Below are 21549 nucleotides of genomic sequence, written 5' to 3'. Positions count from 1 at the left end.
TAGATTGTAAACTAACAGTGGGTTAGGTTAGGTTAGATTGTAATTTAACTACGTCAGATTATAATCTGACGGAATTCACAATTTTACGGTGACATATATACTCTGTATAACTAAATTGTTTTGAACTGGGATACGCCAGATGACATCACATCCTGTCGTCCTACCCTCAAGCCTCAACTACACGCCGTAATTTGAAATGGGATAGGGTAGGTCCGGTTGCACTTCGTCCTTGGTAATTGATTAATTCGAAACCTCTCGTTTAGTTCTGAGGGTAGAGGGACCTTAAATCAATTAACTGATGAGGACGAAGTTTGTTCTTTTCCGGCATTTACATTCTGATATAAATTAATTATACTGATTCAATGAAACTGGAAAAGGTAGTGTAATTAGTTAATAAAATATGTCGGTACTCCTTGCAATTTTACACTATAAGGCAACAACAAAAACTGCTTACCAACCAGTGCAGTCCGCAATATTGCAGTGTCATTGCAGTCATGCCAAGTATATTCGAACTGAATTTTGGCAGGCCAGTCGGAGTTTAGATAGAACAGTCCTTCTGAGAGTACCATGCATATTTTTATACACAATGTACGGCTATTGGCACAAATGAAAAACGACCCCACTTCTTAAACTTGATGACCAATTAAAAAGCAGGTGTAATAAATACATAGGTATATTATGATTACGATTGTGTTTAGGTGCTATCTAGAGCCTGTAAAGATGTAGAGATAGCTAGAAAATCCATAAGATCGTATAAAGTCGCCGATTTCCACTATTTTGCCATAAAAATGAAGGGAAGATGAATCACTAACCACTTTTAATTTACAGTGATGACAGTGCTGTCAATATAGAAAAATCCAAGTGACTCACCCGAAATAAGATAAATAAGCTAGCAGAAATTGATTGCAAAAAAGAAATCTATTATTAACCGATCTAGACAAGACAAATAAGCTAGTCTATCTTCGATTACTGTCTGGGTCGTATTACCGAAGCCCTAGGTGAATTCAATTATCTTCGGATGACTTTGTTATATATTATTAGATAAAACGTTATGAAACCGAGGTACTTAAGACAAGCTAAATGTACGCGTGTAACAGTTCATTTATCTTATGAAATAGGGGAAAGATCACAATTTGTTTTTCGGGTTACCTATTGGCTAATAGAAAACATTTTCTTTAAAAATATATCCAATAAAATGTTTCAAAGTTGTACCTACTTAGGTCAGCTACTACGTAGGTTGAAACAATGTCAATTACATGTCCATGAAAGTACTTATCAGTATTTTTCTGTCAAAAATTTACGAAAAATAAAATCTTTCCTAGATAATAAGTAACGAATGTTCCTACTCACTGAACATTTCACAAAGGTCAAAGAACAAAGGCACATAAGAAAATCCCCTCGTCACGATTGAAATGGACTCGGTAAGTTTCCTTTAAGTATAGTAAAGACTTCTAACAATGTCGCAAGGCCTTCTGACCTTGACAGTGGATTGTCTGTAGTTCGCGCTAATACGTGTAGGTAGATACCTTCAACTTAATCCACGCTTACAATTTTGTAAACAAACTACATATAATACCTAGACTAATGCCCGTTTTCACCATCAATCCCTAATTTTATGTGACCCCTTTGAAAACAAAATTCATATTATATGTTACCATAGGGGTCACTTAAAAATTAGGGATTGATAGAAAATCAATTTGTTTCAGTATGCTCTACATTTTTCTTATTAAAGTACCTATTTCAATGCGCGGATTCTTTCGTTTTCTTCTTAGGTGTACTTGTCACGGAACAAGTGACTGTAAATACCTAAAAAGTAAAAACAAAGAACACCTCATATTTTATACGTAAAGTGGGGTGTCCCACGTGACTCATGAAGCGACATGTTTGACAACTTAAAATGACGTGTGACGCTGCCCTGTCATGTTTTGTAATGGAAATGAAGGAGTGTTATTGTAAAATTTTGTAAGTGAATGTGTAATTACGCATGTTTGGCCTACATTTAATCATTAAATTAAGTGTGACATTTATAAACGCTTTGAAAATAAAATTCACGTTTTGAACTATGGTCAGTATCATATTAATATTTCACCTAAGACCCGACTAAATCTTCTTACGTGGTCTTATTATGAAGCACTTTAATGATAAGAGGATATTAGAGGGGAAGGCAATAAATAATCTGTACTTACTACAGCCAAAGATTTATAACCAGACTATGATAGTAGATCAATTATTCAGAAACCTGAAAATAGCTTTCCACAGGCTAAGGTCAGAAGTCATGAAACCTAGCAACTATAGTTAGTTTGGGGAAAGTAATCATTCAAAAAACTAACGCACATAACTCCACACTAGTGGCCAAAACAGCTTCATACTGAATTATTTACACACAGCCCCAAAAGTCTTATAAATTGCAATTACGACTAAAACAAACATGCAAAGAACACATATTATACTTAAAAGTTTCAAGCACTTAACACGGCTTTCGTAACTAAAGTTTAAGCATACGCTTTTAGTACTTTTTTCCCTGGTTTAGGATACGCCACACGTGCGAACGAAAGGCTGCAAGTAGGTCACAACCTGCTTGCTGGCACGAGACCGATAAATAAAAACAATGGCACAGACAACGTAGTGCAGCTAAATGTCAAGTTCAGGTGCGCTTTTTTTCTTTTTCCTTCGTGCGGTGTGCACATTTAGCCAGTGTTAACTTGTTTTTATAGCATTCGTGTTATAAATAAAAGTTAGGAATAAATAAACTTCGGTCGTCAAAGAAAGACTGCCCTTGAAAAAACCTTCATAAGTATGGGCCTCCTACGAAATAATCTCTAGAGATTACTACTCACATTATACTAAGAAAAAAGATAATCTATTCATAACACTGGTAATGGGAATTTAGGTCTCTTTTTTCGCGACGTTTCTGTATAGGAGACGAATTCTTCGTACTATCAGGTAGCTTTCCAAATGAATATTATTTATAGATAATTATACTAGGCATATAGATGTTGTAGAAATTGTACATGACAGTTCTATGTGCCAAATCATATTCCAACGTCAGTCTCACAGATCCCTATATCACAAACTCTGTTAAGATATTCCAATATGTTTAAGCCGGTTATTCTGGGCACGTTCCCGGCTGGTACAATAACTCGGTTCATTATGCAGGAATAATAAATGACCCTTAGAGTAAGGAGTTAGGCCAAATAGCAGGCGTATTTCAGACAGTGGTCTTATATGTATAGACGAAATAGTCTAAACAGCAAGCCAAGTTGTATGTAGATAGGTATATTTCTTCAAAACTTGCTGGATAACAACGGTCATATTATTCTTTGCCAATAGTGAAAAAAGTAAACTCTTGATTGGTTGTGTAACACCCGTATTCACAAACATTACTCACAGTGAGTCCCAAAAACCTATTCATAGACATACCTACTTGAGTGGCGGAGTGACACACACGAACCAATCACAGAGCTGCTGCTTCACTTAAGCAAGAATGGTTTGTGAATACGAGTGTAAGAGACGGTTCACTTGTTTTCAAAGTCAAAAACAGTTAATTGAAAACCAACTTCAAGGCTAAAGGAAAGTGTGAGAAGTCTTTGGAGATGTTGGTTAATGGTGTCAAGTTTTCTCTTTCATTATCTCAAAAGTCGGAACCGTGTAACCCTAGCTTTAAAGAAATAATTACCGCGCTTTGTGTTTTGTTTAATTATCATTATCAGGACTTTGCGATCTTGAGAGAGGCACTCTGAAACTCGACTTGAAGTGGGCGACATTGTTCTGGAATAATAAGGAAAAAGGAAAGTTTTCAAAGGCAGGTAAACGTAATACCACAGATTTAATAATAAGTACTACGTACAGAAGGTTTACTTCGCGAAGGTATTTAAAAATGATGTCATTAACCTAAGTTTTTACTAACATTATGGATCACTGTTATCTGAAATAAATACTTTTTGTTTTATTTATTTTATTTTATTTATTTATTTATTTTATTTATTAACAATATGGTGTAATTTAGCTTGTCTCAAGAGTCAAGCACCATTTTGTTGACAAACGTCAGTGATCGGTACTGCGCCGAAGCCATAGGGCTGACTTCGGTAAAATGATGTGTGACGTGAGGTGCCAAACTGCAGAAAATGGCGGAGGAAATACATGATTAAGCATGAATTATCATGAATAATATTAACCACTTATTTACCGCTCAGTGTCTTCAGGCAACTTAAAAAAGTACATTCTGTGTTTTTATTATTAATTAGGCAGTTAAATACTGCACAGTATTTTGTACACCATTTTCTTTATTTTTTTCCATCATACACAAGAATACGCGTGCGTGAGTCAATGCTCGCTCGTATGTGAGGCCTTATCGAATAGTAATCCTGTAGGGTGCCATCGTACTTGTTTTGTTTTCGATGTAAACTCGCGGAGATGAGCTGGCCTGGTAATACTGACAGCGCCAAAAGTACGAAGTATTGTTTAATATAGCACCGTAGTATTATCGTGGGCATGAGTAGGAAAGACCAAGGAGAGTGGTAACAAAGGAAAGTTGTGACATTTAATTTTTTTTTGGAACTTATTAACTACTAGCGAGCTCGTAACAGTGCGCGTTTTAGCTCAAGTCTCGAGCTAACAAATGCGCGCTATTGCGAGCTCCTTGATAGTTGGTTTTAAAAAATCGACAATGTCACAACTCTTCTCTGTTACAACTCTCCTCGGCCTACCCTATATACCTAGCAGGCAACTTTATTGATAAATTATGTAGGAACTTTATTTCTTTTTTGACAGAAACTTCGCTTCGTAGGTGATTTGACACTGAATGTTTTATCGCGCTTCAGCGAAGAATAATTCTTTTTCATGAAGTTCTTTTTGTAACTTATTTTTGTGAACGCTACAATGTAACCTTGTTGGTGATCAAATAAATAAATAAAAAAATCATGCCGATATAAAATGTTATTTTGCGGCTAAATTATTAATAAGCGCCTCGCGATCAGTTACACGTGTCTCACAGATGGTATGTAATTTATTTTGAATATTTCGTAAAACAAACTTTGCTATGAATAAAGTATTCATTTAAATTGTACAGCCAACAAGCTATTATTTTCTTGCTGTCAGTTTTTGTGTTGCACTAAGAACAACTTCAGACTGGCGCTTCCTTTGAAACTTTGTAAGAACTTCAATCAAACTTCAAACGTGTAAAAAATATTTTATTCAGTAGTAGCACTTGGCATAAGAAATTAGGCAAATACATACTAAAAATTTTTAGTGTGCTTTCATAGTTATGCTTACCTAGTTAAAATGAATTAGGCAATATAAAAAATTTTTATTATGCTTACAGTGAATCATCGCTATAGAGAGAAGAATTGAAATTTTATTGGCCGAAAATAAATAATTTCGTGCTAAATGATCAGTAGTAAATGTTCTTAGTTAGTAAGATAAATTATTGTTTTCTTTTTGTGCCAACCGACTGCTCAAGCTTTTTACAAAAGACTGCGAATATTCAAGAAACGTAAGGAATGTACGGAATCGTAGCATCGTAGTTCTGTAGCATTTCGTAGCGACTACGAAAGACATTTCAGTTGCTTGCTACGAAGGCGGAAGTTTTTTATTTCATTGCGCACTTTGTTACAACTTTTACTGATTTGAAACTGTTATCTTTTCTTAAAGTACGTATAATGTTCAAATATGAAATATTTCCTTTTGATGGTATTTTTTGTGATTTTTTTTTACTCTTACTACGTTTTTGGCTATTGAACATTAAAACAAGATACCAGATGCGGACTTAATGCCATAACTGTGTTGTTTATTTATCAGAAATAGTTACAAATTACGCTCCATTAGCCTATAATGTACCCTCGCTGAATCTCAAAATGTCTACAAGTCCCCAAGTTACTAAACTTTACTTAATTGAACTTCAGGGGTTGTTTAATTCGCAACTGGATTCGATTTAACATCCCGGGTAAAATCAACTACGGTTTGAAATTACATCTAACTTATTAATTATCTAGCGCCACGTTTTGGAGTGTGGGATTCTATGTGCTTAAAATAGTACGTAAGTGCTTCAGTTTTATATATTATTTATATGTCGAAGACTCTGACATCCGGCTCAAAGGACCAGAAATATGTGACTTTCGGCAATGCCTTTATGAGCCGAGCTTTATGAACGTAGGCGTCTGTCAGTTTCAATTAGACCGACACGTTTAATGTACAGTCGACAGCACATCAAGCTATACATTTTCGTTGCAAACTCGCCCCTATCGCAACTACGTAAGATACCGCAGTGTTTACGTTGACGTGCTGTCGACCGTACCTTATATGACACGGAATCAGTTTTTTTGGACAGTCAGTTTAATTCAAGTTTGATTGTGAAGATGTAGTTAATCTGAAATGAAATAAGTACATAGTGATTTTTTAATTTGTATGTCCCTTTCAAGGGTTGAACCATGGACCTTCAAATCCAGAGAGTATTCTGTAAGTGTTAGAGTTAAAGTAGAAATAAAAATAGGAATAAAAGATAAAACAGTGAACTGCAAGTTAAAAGGAAATTGGCAGCGATTTCGTTTTATTTAACACCGAACAGTCTTAATAACGTAATAAACAATTAATAAATATGCCCCTACAGCTGGAAAGCTCTTTCATTTTTCCTAAGCACTAACAGTTCGCAGGATCGAGTCGTAAAAGTAACTGCCTCTTGGACTTTACAGCCCGGTCATAAAGTCGGTTTTCATTTGCGCAGGCATAAAGGCTCTGTTCAGTACTAATAAATCTGAACAAATTACTGTTCGTACATTTGTACGTTAAATGGTATGAACGCAATTTAACGCCGACGAGAAATAAGGAAGCGGATTTGCGAGTACTTCGCAATTTAATTGAAAGGGCTCGTTTGATTGAATATTGTCAAGGTTATAAGGCTTATTTGATTACTTTGATCTATGATTGCTTTGCCCTTGACAGATTAATGAATTGCTATTGTTTACTGTTTGATAACACAATTTTGATTGCAGGTTTATTGAATAAAAGATGAGAGTTAAATTACTTTACTTCAGGGCGTGAAATGGGCAGCTTACAAATGCGGATCGAACTGTCAATTTTCAATGTTTATTGATTTCTTTGACATTTCAATAGATTCCTTTTACGCCTGCTTTGATCATTACTTTCTTATCCAGTAAACAAGAATAATAAATATGAAGCTTTTGAAAATAAGAATTAATTACTGTCAAAACCGTCAATATGCCTTTTAAACGGTAAAATCTGATATTTTCATTTAATTACCATACCTAACCGTGTCATGTGAATTAAGCACAATTATTATCCAACCCGACTCAGTAATAGTATTTACAGTTTGCGCACGATCCCAGTGCCGGAATAATTACATTATTTATTTGACTTGCAAATGCTTTCATGTTCATGAAACCTATCCGGTTAATACGGAGTGCTTGTATGCATAATGCCTGGGCGCCAGTGGACAAACCCCAGTGGGCAGTTAAACGTTAAGCAATTAGCATTTTAATAAATAATCTTTTTTATTCAAATTAAGCACGATAGACCGTTGAAACTGAATATTTATAAACTAATAGGCTAATAACCTGTTCAAGCTCATATCTCTTATGTAGGTATTTACGTATAATGCTATGCGCAGAATTAATAGGAATATAATTTAAATGTGAAACCTAGTTAAGTTATCTTTGTTTTTTAATTCTATTCTGTGGTCGTGCCTTTAGATAAATAAAATAAAAATATTACACAGAAACGGCATAAGCAAACAGGATAAAAATAATAGAAGCCCTTCAGTTCAAAGAGATTTATTTCCTTTTTCTACCTTCAATCGTATTGCCTGTAAACAATCTTCATGCTTCTTGGAAACGTTTGACTAACTTCTCTCATATTCTAAATGGTACAATAAAACAATAAATAATGTGGATATCTTCTATAATATAAAAATGAATTGCCAAATATTTTGGTAAGCGCTTAACTCAACAACGCCTGGACGAATTTTACCATTTTTTTTAATGTTCGTTGAAGTCCAAGGATGGTTTTTACTGCGAGAAAAATTCGATTAATTTCCGGGAAAACCACGAGCGAAACCGCGGGTGGAAAGCTAGTTTTGTATAATATTACCTATCTAATCTGAAGCATTGTAAGTCTAGTTTTCTACACATGATCGTGAGCTATATAAACCTACCCTAAACCCAGAGTCTGGGAAATAGTCTATTTACATAAACACACATGGCGCCGTATTGGGAATCAAAGCTTTGACTTTGAAGTGGCTCAGCTGAAAATATAGGCTATATTATACAAACAACAGTAGGCAAGTGTGTCACCTTTCAAAGGGTAGATAAGCACTTTCCCCTTGGAGCTGATATACGTCTGAAGACGTAATTTGAAAAGTTTTTTAAGGCAAATATTAGTTTTTGTTTTTTAACTTCCCTTAGTGCCTTTTTCCTGTAATGCGGATTTAGGCACGCGTGCGTGTCGCACGCGTAATCAGAAAAACATGTATGAAATAATGAAATGCGAGGAATCCCATCCCAGGAAAAAGGCACTTAAAACTCTTTTTATATTTAAATTCTTCTCTAGTTCTTTCCTAAAACCGTAACGATGTCATACTAAATTAAGTAAAGTTGTAGATATGAAAAAGCTGAAGGAAAACTAGGAAAGTTTTTAATTAAGGCACCATTTTGGAGTCTTCTTTTGTTAAATCGCGCCCACAGAATTTTGTTCATTAACTTTAGGATTTGATGGACGTAGGTTATATTTAATGAATTAGACTTTTCAGTGAAATGTTTCAGCTTTTTAACGAAAAAACGCTGTGCTTCAGTACCTATAAATAAATCTAGTGTAAGTACCAGTAATAAAATTAACAAAAATATCTAGGAATCCACTTGTTTACCTACCGTTTGAAATATTATATGCTGCAAAATCTGCAAATTATATTATTATTAGAATGTTGACAACAAGATAAACACGATCTCTTTTCCTGTTCAAAATTAATTTCCTACTTTGATATTAGACGAATGCTTCTTGAAAATAATCTTGTTTACAAATATTTTAAAAGGTTTATTATACTTAAAAAAATACATAGGTATGACATTAGGTTCGATGGCGAGCCCTAAAGGTGGGATCAATTTTAAATTTCTCTACATTATACTCCACTGAGAGAGCTTAATTATGTACAGTCACACACAAAATATAAACAGAATAACTCTGAGCATGAAGCTAGTGTGAAACTTAATTATCTCGAATGTGAAGATTGTCAAGTAGGTTGGCAACTTAGTAAATTAAGGTCGTGTCTGCGCCTCACAAACTTGAAGTACTGTGCTCGGTATCTTGATAAAGTTAGTGAACTATACATATCCTACTAATATTGGTGAGGGTATGTAAAGGACTCTAACTTTAGTTCTTGTTTACTATAGATTATTACCTGAGAACGGTTCAAGGTGGTCTTCATAATCATAATTTCAGCCATAGGACGTCCACTGCTGAACATAGGCCTCCCCCAATTATATCCACAATAGCTGGTACGTGGCGGCCTGCATCCGGCGCCTTCCTGCTAACTTTATAAGGTCGTCGGTCCACCTTGTGGGAGGACGTCCTATGCTGTGCTTTTCGGTACGAGGCCTCCACTACAGAATCTTCTAAGATTTTTTTCCAATTACGTGCTATTTTTTCCCACCTTACCTTATAATATACTTGGTTAAGGATAAATATAAAAACCTATGAATAACATTACCATAGTTTTAAAGGAGTATGATTTATTTTCGCTCTATCGAATTATGAAATAAAATGGGCAATGGGTATTATAGAAGTTGATTTCATAGTCAACTATTGACAATATGACCTTAATTTTATACGACTACCATGAATTCTAAGGCAAAAGAAAACTTTGACGTTACTATTTCACAAACTTATCAACTATTTAGGTATTGACCAAAAATCATTAAAATATTATAGCAATTCTTGGTGTCAACAATCCAATTGCTAACGTTATGATAATGATGAACCTATGGGTTTGCGACCAGTGTCAAACTCAAAATTAGAATAAATTGTTTATGACTATAGATTTTTGTTTCATAATTTTAATGTTAATTGTTTCTTTGTCGCCAGCTGCTCGGGTCTGACACAGAGTGGCACTTCGCGCACCGCGGGCTACCGCACGCGCGCACGCGCCGCTCCATCGCGCACGCGCGCCTTCTCAAGCAACACCCTCTCGTAAGTACGAACTTAAGCCTTGATCACACGTACCGAGCAAACGGGCGAGACAATGCTCTCGGCGGAGTACTTGGTGTGTGAATGAATGAACATTACTCCGAGTGCTCGGCCGAGCGCTCGAGTATGTGACTCGCTCACCCTACTGTCTCGACCGAGTAAACATTTTACTGTCTCGCCCGTTTACTCGGTACGTGTGATCAAGGCTTTAGGGCGTAGTGTGAGTTTACGTCAAACGTATTCGATGTCGACTGCGTAAAAAAGTGTCATTAAAAGTATGACGGATTGTACAGCGCCCCTAGCGGAAACTTTCAAGAACTAAAATTTTCATTTAGTTTATTAACGTGCTCGCTAGTGACGACGTTTGATGTAAACTTACACTAAGCCCTCTTATTCTAAACCTGGTAAACTAAGGGGCAAAATGTTTTAAACACCCACTTGAATAAGAACCTACCATAGATACTCAAGAAGTATTTAAGGGACAAAATTTAACATGAATTTAATTTATTTGTGTTCTTTCTAGTCCCTAATTAATAGACATAAAATAACATTACATAAGAGTAAATATCAGCTTATCTCGTTTACCTGATAAAGTTCACAAATATTAGGAAATAATACCTATAGGTACATACATACATAATGTCCCCATTAATTTAGGTACAAATCATACTTAAGTTGTAAACGTGATCTGAGTAATGTTTATTAATATTGTGAGTTCAAGGTAGGGGACTTCCTTTCATGGCTGAGGTTATTAATAAAGGTATTCTATCAGGACCCCAATAAAAGAAATTTTTCGAGCAAAAGGTCCGTAGTATTATCGTTGTGCTGAAAAGAATCGCCTTCATAATAAGGCAATCACAGAACAATGCTCCCGATACAAAGGACTTAGGAGCAAGAAAATTATTTTTAATTGTTGTCTTACATTTCACAAACAATGGTTTTCATTGATTACTTGTTGATATTGTGGTGGCACTAAATCGTTCTTGGAAGAATTTCATAGCCATAATTACGATTATGATTCGTGGTAATACAGAAACTTAATATTACAAGTAACTTACGTCTAATGCCTGTGTAATAATCTCTATGATTTCCATTTCAATAACATTCAGGCTGAAAGAATCACGCTTCACACATTTTTCAGATGAAAACCTGAGCATTTTTTTACTTTTCTTGCAAGAAGTTCGTAATTCATTTTTTTTTTTGTAAATACATGTCAATGTAAAGTTCGGTGAAACCCAATGACGATTTGGGAGATACCTCTTAGACTGGCTTTAACTTTGACAAACGTCAAAAATCTGTCAAACTCAAATAAAATGGTGCAACTCAGCCTTAGCCTTAATAAACCTATTATTATAATACGGTATTTAGCTATTCATAGGTATTCTCTTTTTAAAATGGTTTGTGATAACTTAGATGACATATTAGCTTTTGAAATTTTCAAATAATATAACCCAAATTACATGTTCATCTGTTGTATAATAGACTAAGAGTAGTGTCTGGCTAAGGGCTGCCACCATGGTAGGTGTCTGTCAATTAATGACGTCATTTCTAATAACATTTTGAAGGAAATATCAAAAAATCAGCCTTTATACTTTGACGTAATTAAGTTGGTATTTTACTCACCTTTAGTACCGTCTGTCTGCCAAAGCCACCATGACCCAAACTTCATGTTTGGCCATGGTTCTTAGCTATGTTGGGAGCATGCGCTGACAAACTTTCAGCCTTTATAAAATAACGTAGGTCTGGCTTTCACTAGCTCTTAGTCTATAAGATAATATCTGAGGACAAAAACAACTATGTTTATTTACTCGTGCCAAGATAACGCTGATCTTCAGTATAATACCCAGGGAACATTTATCGACAAGTTAAATTGACTTCTAAAGTATACCTATTATACTTCATCCATCCGATAAACGTAACTTGCAAGTTAATTTACTTACTCCCACATACGCAAGTTCAAAATCAAGTTCATTTATATCAGATACAAGTTAATTTAGCTCTTCAAAGAATTGTTATTTTAAACCTGCCTTTAAATTATGAGCCGATATTATCGAACTCATCAAAATTCAATATGGCTTCTAGGAATAGTGAGGGAACGATTTATAATTTAATTTAATCAGAGTGCTCGATCTTACTTTGATTAATAGTTTCAGGCGCGATTACCGAAATTTTCTTTGGTAAAATACGAAATTTCAAAATGTAAACTTAGCATAGAATAACTACTACTTCGTGATAAAGTCTACTATTAATAGAAATTCAAAATAAGTAATCTATATAAAGGTAGTTCATTTACAGTAAGTTAGCTATTAAAAAGCAGTTTTAGTCTTAACAAGTTAGGTAGGTATGTTGAACTTATTTATTAACCTTAAACCACTTGAATAATAATATGGGCCAGTGCTGAAAAGAGGCAGCGTAAGAGACTCACTCACTAGTGAACTTCTTACGTACCAATAATTTTATTGTCATAAACTAGCCAGGTCAAAATACCTATTCCATGTATTCTATTTTTGCCATGGCGTCACGCCATAACAAAGATGAATACAAAGCTTTGATCTACTTTACTGTCACTCGATATATTTAGCCCCATATCAAATTCGCTCACTTAAGGGATTCGTGTTATCATATTCTAGCAACAAACTCTGTCTCCTACATTCATCACTCGTAATTCTGAGTGACAATCAGCCGTCTGACGTCCGTTGTGATTTATTAATATCCAAGTAAATGAAAAGATAAGGCCTTCTCTGACGTTCGGATGATAAGGCACTCAGTCTTCTCCTTTAGGGATTAGAGGCCCGTGACCAGATTATAATGGGCATAATCCCAGAGGGGCTGCAACTAAAAATAACTATTGTATTTACTTTAATAAATAAGCATGTTCGTAAATACAAATACCTTTGAATGGGTTCGTAAGGATTTAGGAATGACCTTTACCTATCTGTGGGACACAGTTTGTGTATCAAAATGTATTCAGGTTTATTTTTATTTCAAAGAGATTACTGCCTTTCATTGTAAAAATACCTTTTTGTATTAAGGTGGCATTTTGGAGTATTTAAAACACATGATCATTTGCGATGATGGAGTAGTACATTTGTTCTAACTGACAAAAAGGCTTTTGTGTTTTGTTTTGTTATATTACATCCATCACTCGTAATGCTGAGTGACAATCTGCCAGGGCTCGTGTCACCGACCCTCTGAGGGCTGCTGTGATTTATTAACATGCTGGAAATGAAAATATAAATCTTCCTTCCAATATTTGGGTGTTAGGGATATTCATTCAAGTCCTATATAGAGGTTAGTCGTGATATATTAAATTCAAGTCAGTGATCTAAGTGTATTTATTGAATAGAAATCTATATCGAAGTCATATGGTCCAATTAGATGTTTATGATACCTTTGATCCTTGCAAGACTGAAACTGAAAATAATTAAGTGCTGTGTGATTATTACGCACATAATTCATTCATGCTGTGGGTAATAAAAGTGACGTTGGAGAGACCTGATATTCGCATATTTGGCCCTTAGTCTCTTCTTACGATATCCGTGAAGAGTGGGGGAGGACCGGATTCTACTGTAAACCATGCTTGATTACCAGCCTTACATCTTAAAGTCTCTATTAATCACATGATGCAGTTCGCACATTAGGTCCTTAGTGGTTTCTTAGAACGTGACAAATGGTAGTGCGCTGCAACTGCGATTCTAAAAACGAAAACTAGTAGTGGTACGGTCAGCGCGCCACTGTGTCAACATTGCAGCACTTCCTTCAATTTGAAGGCGCTCAGGGCATCCATTAGGAGTTGAAGCAGCGGTCCTATTTTCTGCTGGAACTTTATGACCTTACCTTAAAGTCTATTTTTCTGCTGGAACCAGCTTAACGTCTATCTTTTCTACAGGTCCACGCAGCAGTCCAGCAGACCGGCTTCAAGCGGGTGAAGCGGGGCTTTCGCCCCCTCCGGCTGCCGGAGACAGCCCCGGCCGACGAGCCGCGTGACCCCTACTTCCCTCTGCAGTGGTACCTCAAGAACACCGGCCAGAATGGGGGCAAGCCGAAGCTCGACCTCAATGTCGAGGCGGCGTGGGCGCAGGGGTATACTGGCGTGAATGTCACCACTGCTATCATGGATGATGGTGAGCATTTTAACTTAATCTAAATATACAGACTCAAAGGTGACTGACTGACTGACTGACATAGTGATCTATCAACGCACAGCCCAAACCACTGGACTGATCGGGCTGAAAGGCATGCAGGTAGACGTTATGACGTAGGCATCCGCTAAGAAAAGATTTTATGAAACTCCACCCCTAAAACGGGATCCACGCGTACGAAGTCGCGGGCGGCCGCTAATAAAAATATATTTTCTACTTACAATTTCAGCATGTATGGTTCATAGATGTATTTAGTAAGCTAGGATTGTATTGTAGGAGACTGGTGTCTGATGTAGCCAATAATTGTCGTAATCCTACATATTTTATGTTAGTACAGTCGACAGCACATCAAGCTATACATTTTCGTTGCAAAGTCGCCCGTATCGCAACTACGTAAGATACCACAGTGTTTACGTTGACGTGCTGTTGACCGTACGTTAATTATGATTTATGATACGAGTAGGTATGATGGCCGCCAGGTGTAGTGGTTTGTAGTGGTTAAACTATAATATATATAATTCAAACTATAGATATAATAAACGCGCATTTGCATGATATTGTACGCAACATTATTAATAACTTTTCTATAATAGCTACCCTGACTAATGGGCAGTAACCGCTAATAAAAAAGTTCTGAAATTCAGCAACTAAGAAAATAACAAAGAATTATTTAAAAAATGTAGCATTTTACTCAACACTTTGTCCTAAAAATGGTTGCCATAAACACGTATTTTAATTTGAAAATACTTGGTAAACTTTTCAGCAGTAAAAGCTTAAAGCTTTACAAACACCTTTGTGTTACCACAGAGGATGTTTTAGACCGTTATTTAGTTTTCATGAACTTCGCGCGTTTGCATTTTCCTTTTATTTTTATGTTTATTATGTAAATAAAGCTTACAGCACGGCACCTTTTTGCGTTGTATTTTTAAGGTATTTAACAGGCATTTTTATACTGAAGTAAACGTTATTTAACTTTTTTCTTCTTAATTCAAACGGAAAACAATTGCTATGTAAACTTTTATAAATAACTAACTTTTGCCGCGGATTGTCTTGCGTGCGTTTCGATTAAAAAATAGCTCGTAGCTCATATAACTAACATAATATGATAGTTGGTTAAACGAAAACTAAACTAATTATAAAGCAATCAAATCAATGTAATTTACACACTATTGGACTACACACTAGATTTGTGTTTCATTACTAGTAATATACACACTATATTTGTACGTACAATAAGTTCCTGATTAATTTTCCAGCTGTGAGTGGGAATTAATATTGTAGGTACAAGTACATGCTCTTTATTTACATCATAATTTTGTTACAGGTGTGGACTACATGCACCCAGATCTGAAGTACAACTATGTAAGTTCTTATTATTTTTCTAATATTGCGTAAGTAACGGAAACTTTTCATATAGGTATCTTCTTCTTATTTTCAAACATCGAGTAACTAAAACTTCTTATGTACATACACAAGCCACATATGAAATATAGTACTCATACATACAGACCGAGTGATCTTTGAACTATATAAAATATTCCGCGAGTTTTCAAAGTAAGTTAGTGAAATCAGTGAGAGCTTGTTCCGCAGAAACTCCGCGGTTATCCGAGCTTGAACATAAAACTTTCCGTTTACTACGTCACAATCAAATTAAGATGAGTAGACCCTCTATATTTTCTAATGGTTCTTCCAAACCAACGCGATCACACGCGAACAGCGATGGCGATCAAACTTAAATGCATTGATCGCCATCGCTGCACGCCGGCTGATCGCGTGTGATTGCGTTGGTTTGGCTGAACCTTAATAGGATTGAAAAGTTCGGTCAAGTGACGTCAACAATAATCTTAAAGACTCAATTTCAATTTCTACAACGACCGATACTGAGCTGCTCGCATCCTTCAGCTAATCATCGGTCCACCGAGTGGGAGGCTCTACATTATGTCTTCCGTTTCGTGTTAGCCACTAGAGAACTTTTCTGTCCATCAGTTCTATGAACTATGTATCATACTCACTAATACTTGCCACACAATTTGCGCTTATCTGAGCTTATTTATATCAAAGATATTAAACTTATAAAACTGTAGTCTTTGAAAACAAGATTTAGCAAAGTAATTGGTTGTCCACTATTCCTTCGTTTGTAAGTTATTTATTTACAAACTAATAAAGCTTACTTTACTATCGGCTATAAAAGTTGTTACTTTTGTTATTTAATGAGTCTACTACTTTTATTTAAACTGTGTGCTCTTAGTTGAACAAACACGAAAAAAATAGGGAAAATACGCGTATTTAATAAGTCAAGTGATCTCGGGTTTCGTTCCTTTGTGTATTTCCATTATACTTATCTGTTTATTCAAGTGTTCTTGCTACTTTTTGGGTTGAGACTTTATTTTTGGAAGGGATTCTTCAATAACAGAGGTACCTACTGTCATTGTAACTTCAATGGCTGATTTTCGATTTTACTTTTAACGAAAAATAATGGACTAAATTGCTAGTTTCATTCGTGAGACGTTTGACAAGACTCAAATCCTAAAGGACTCTGTCGGCGGCTTTATTTCAAAAGAATCATGTCGACGACTTAAACCTTCTATGACTTTTGACAACTTGTCCAGGAATGTTCGGTGTGTAGACTGAATTAAGTTAAAGAAAAACTAAAAAAATAATCACTTAAAGTATTGTCATAAATGTTGAAGAGGTTTTATTTCCAGTTGTTTACAAGCTGTAAAAACAAAAATAAATACCCGCCTTAAGGACTGCAAGATTAACAACAGGTACTCGACCTTTATTTATCACCTCGGCTGAGATTTGCCTCGCGCCCGAATTTTAAATGAAAATACTTTAATACTTTATTCATGACTGTTGAACTAAATTAAAATGCTAAAAGGCTCATTTGAATGCCTCCTTTGCTGCGGGAAAATAATTCCAATTGTAATAATAATAAGCATGGTTTGTTGATGAAATGGGTCTGAAGTCTTGGATTTGCTTAAGAGTTTTCATTGAATTAAGATGAAGAGCGGATAATTGTCGAATTTTCAGTGAGGAGGTTGAAATTGTAATAACCTAGCTGCTAAAATTGTTTGTTTTCACGAAGGCAAACATATTTTGTTTGACTTTCATTATTAATAGAGTTCGATGATGTTCACACGATTCATTAGTGTTGAATTAGTTATTGAAGTAAAAAAATGGCTCATTTGAATTTGAACAGAAAAGATATCGGAAATTCCGATTTCTCTATAGTTAAGTTTATATTCGAACATTTTAAAGAAAACTGTTGACTTTTAGTGTAAAAATACGCACCGAAGTATCTCTGTCATACTCGTAACTGTGCCATGTTAGATGCTTGTGGCAGCTTACTGTCAGAGATTTAAAAATCTCTAAAGAAAGATAAAAGTAGAGATAATATTAGCTTAAGAGGTGGTTTCATTATGTACTACACAACACACTATAATGGATACTATGCACCATATGTGTACTCCATTTAGAAATGGATGATAAACAGAACAACACAATGCTTTTACCTGGCTCAAATTGAAATCACACCTCCATCCACAGTGTTTGGAATTGTGCATTTCCCCTGCGGTTTGTGGATGCGCAAATGGAATATGTGCGGTACAACACAATCCAATATACATCAGCAAACAGGTTTTGATGGATTGAAAAGTCATGCAACATTCGTATCTTGCTATTTCCACACTAGAAATGGTGGCTTAGTTTCATGTAGGTATCGATTTCGTCACTACATGTTGTTATTATGACATTTCTTATTCTGTTTAGTTACAGTCATGAGAATTATGGGCTTCGTCACCACCTCCGAGTAAAGTGTCAAGTGGGATACTTACTTTTTGCTTAAAGTCACGGACAAGGTTTTAAAATCATTAAGTAGGTATATCTTAATTTTATTTTATTTAAAATCTTTATTGCACACATAACAAATAGTGGTACAACAGACGGATACGTTCAAGGAAATGCTTGCGCACAAAGTATTTGAACACAAACTTGCTGGGAGCCTGCCTAATGTTCGCGAGAAGAGCGTTCCAAATGCGAATAGAATGGCGAATCTTAAAACTTTACTCGCTTACTTTTTTGTCGCAATATTGCACCTAAGTATTACAACTACAGGAGATGATTAAGCTTGATTTGCCGATGAAGATTGATACAAATAGGAAAGCCGCATGCAAAAAGCTACCTTGAAATAATCCAAAGAAACATTAAAATCACGAAAGAAATTTCACATTTCCATAAAGGCGAAAATGTTTATTGAAATAATATTGAAATCATCTCACCCCAGTAATCTCGAGAAACGTAATTAAGATAATCCATTTCGTTCGGAAAAATTTTCCTCCATCCGTATTTTCCGTTTTCTTGAGTTCAATTACTTTATGTTTACAGTAAGCAAATCTATTTTGTACACTTCTTTTAGTGCGGACAGCGGAAAATGAGGACCGTAAATGATCAATGGTTTTGAGGGGGTGAAAGTCTTAGGGGAAGTAATAATAACTCAAGGATCTGACTACTATCAATAATCTGTTTTTTTTTTCTTTCTTTTCTTTTTTTTTGTTTTTTTTTTGTTTATTATCTGAGTTATGTGCAACAACACACATCGCACACATTAAGCTCAGCTTTAGGATAAGTTTTAGTTTGACACAATCACAAACGAACCAGTAGCATTCTCCACTAAGTATCTTTTTTTTACGTTACGGGTCTCATGACAGTTTAACTTTCCCCCTGGACAAACTTGACCTTCACTGGTTGGGTTTTTATTGGCTGTAGATCTTGACTACACAGGATGCAACTCCTGTGCGATGGGAACGAGAGGTGGGAATAGTCCCGCTATCTATTTATTTCCAGAAAAACAAAACTCCTGACACTCGGGAATAAAAATATCATAACTTCCTGTTTGCGAGACAACACTGAGAATCAGCAAGTTTTGGAGATCACTTTCTAAGGAACGAATACGTAGTAGAAGGATATTGCATTGTTTTAAGAAAAATTATATGTATGTATATTTTTTCTTTTATTTCTTTGGCCAAAGGTATTTTGTTTATTCTGAAGGTTAGCGAGAAGAGAATGCTTTATCCTATGGCGTTAAGTAAGCCTAATGTACAAATCTATATGAGATTAATCTGTAAATAAAAAGAATAGAGTTGCGGGCTATTACTCAAATATAATGATCAATATGTTTTCTCCATACAATAAATTCCTGAACTAAATCTTTCAGCCAGTTGATCGATGCCATCAAGTTAGGGCGCCGCGAATCGATCACACTGTCGCGAACCGATGTCCAATTGTCCTCTACTTTATCAACCACATTGGGTCGTTTATTTTGAAAGAATAGGTATATATTTTCTATAGTTTAGGTTACTTTAGGTTTAGGTTATTAAATATTTTATTACCACATCAGGGAAGAAGATAATTGTGGGAGTAGAAAAATCGTACTTAGTGGCGTTCCTTAACCTCCAGAGTGTAAATTACGCTCAGAAATGGACTGCCATATATCAGTAACCAAATCCAGCCCAAGTTAAACAGTCTTATGAATATTCCAGTTTGTCTAAACAAGCACAGACGTCCTAAAAAGCTGGTAAAACAGTGTTTGTACACGGCACTCTACTTCCCGGCTTGTGCTAGTTTTTTCCCGGTCAAGTTATCTTTTGAGAGCTTGTTTTTTCCGTCTGCGACGACTTAGTCTCCCGTAAACATTTTCATCCGCCACTTCATCCCTTTAAACTTATGTTTATTTTTGCTGCAAAACATAACCACCCTATAGCGCTTCCAGGCCGCAACTAAGTGTTCGGTTAACGAAAGTAACCGGTAAGGTGCAGTCCGCGAGGAATGCCGCCGTATTGCGAACATCATCACTTCTTCTTGTCGTGTCGACAACAAACCAATAACAGTGTCAGCCTAAAACTTCGCCACAAGAGTGGCGTTGTCAGTAGCCTTCATTAAATCGTTCCGCGTGCAGTTATTTGGGCACGCAGGGTATGACATCATGTGCTTTGTCATTAAAAAGTGGGTGCCGTGTGTCACCTAGCATGGCGGATTTCTCGGTCGGTGGATCACTGATTGTGATTTACAATGATGACCACAACTACTCTGGCAAGAGTTTACCAACTGAGAAGAAGAAGAATAGTGCTTAGTTTGATACCTGAAGTTGTGATATTTTATTTAATGGCATACTGAGATCCACCCACATGAATCGTTACTATGATTTATTGTGAAGCGGAGTGTCTACTAGCATTGATTTTTTATTAAGATATAAGAAAATATAATTTTGCAGAGTCTACAGTCTACCCTATTTTTAGTACGTAGCTACTCGTATTTTCATAGTTACCTAGAAATGTATATTCTCTCTGAGGTAAATTTATTCCAAAGTAGGTAACTGGACAGTGCTACTCCAGCTCCGAGTAATTACAAAGTCAATTAATCTTCGTCCTAATTGCGCCACGGAATTAATGAACCTGCGAATTTTAATGTACATTCTTCCTCAGGATTACAACGATTTCCTCAACATCAATGTGGTTTTCATATTTCTTTTTCTAAAAAAAGATTTATTAGTATTTTTTTACACAAATTACTAATAGTCCCGTTAGCCCCTCGTACTAAGCTAAATATGCTTGTGTCACGAATCAACACAACAATCGAGCAGCTTACTAGCTTTTTTTTAGTTATATCAGTTTACGAGTAAAGTAATTAACATTTTTATCTAACTATCAAAGCCACAACAAAAATGAGTATTTCGATTATTTTTTACTGAGAAATCTACTAGAAAACAAACACGTGTAAGTAGCTAAGTTCTACTTAATTATTTTCTAGATTCTAGGTCATTTAGGACAACTCGTGTAAGAAAAAATAAACAAAGAACTTTTAAGTGCTTCGTATGACTTCCTACGACAAAAGAAGAGGAAAGACACCCATCTGAGTGTAATACGTCATATTATTATGATATTGAAATATTAACCTATGTCCATTGAGTTATAATGTACTACTTCAATGCCTATGTCATTCTTCAGCTCGCAGTTTCGTTCGCATGGATTTTGGCCTGGTTTTATCAGGAGAAATACTTACTGCGATACCTTTCATCATCATCATCAGTCATTTAGTCTCCACTGCAGGAGCACGACCCTCTCAAGTTACCAGAGGCAAATGGAGGATTTGGCCTACACTCCCCACGCTGGCCAGACGGGTTGGGGAGTAATGGGCGATACCTTTACTGAAACTTTATTTA

The 21549-nt window shown here is 35.7% G+C and overlaps 1 protein-coding gene across 1 annotated transcript in view; it reads left to right on the top strand.

Annotated features, from left to right (window-relative positions):
- Positions 1-21549, top strand: part of LOC135080895 (neuroendocrine convertase 2) — a 94743-nt gene that overhangs the window by 36331 nt on the left and 36863 nt on the right. The window contains exons 3-5 of the mRNA XM_063975624.1: positions 10087-10191; positions 14078-14312; positions 15655-15692. Of these exons, the coding sequence (XP_063831694.1) occupies positions 10087-10191; positions 14078-14312; positions 15655-15692 (378 nt within the window). The remainder of the gene's footprint in view (positions 1-10086; positions 10192-14077; positions 14313-15654; positions 15693-21549) is intronic.

The sequence above is a fragment of the Ostrinia nubilalis genome, chromosome 18 (genome assembly GCF_963855985.1).
Source record: "Ostrinia nubilalis chromosome 18, ilOstNubi1.1, whole genome shotgun sequence".
Taxonomy (NCBI): domain Eukaryota; kingdom Metazoa; phylum Arthropoda; class Insecta; order Lepidoptera; family Crambidae; genus Ostrinia; species Ostrinia nubilalis.
This window is presented reverse-complemented; position numbering and strand designations above follow the sequence as displayed.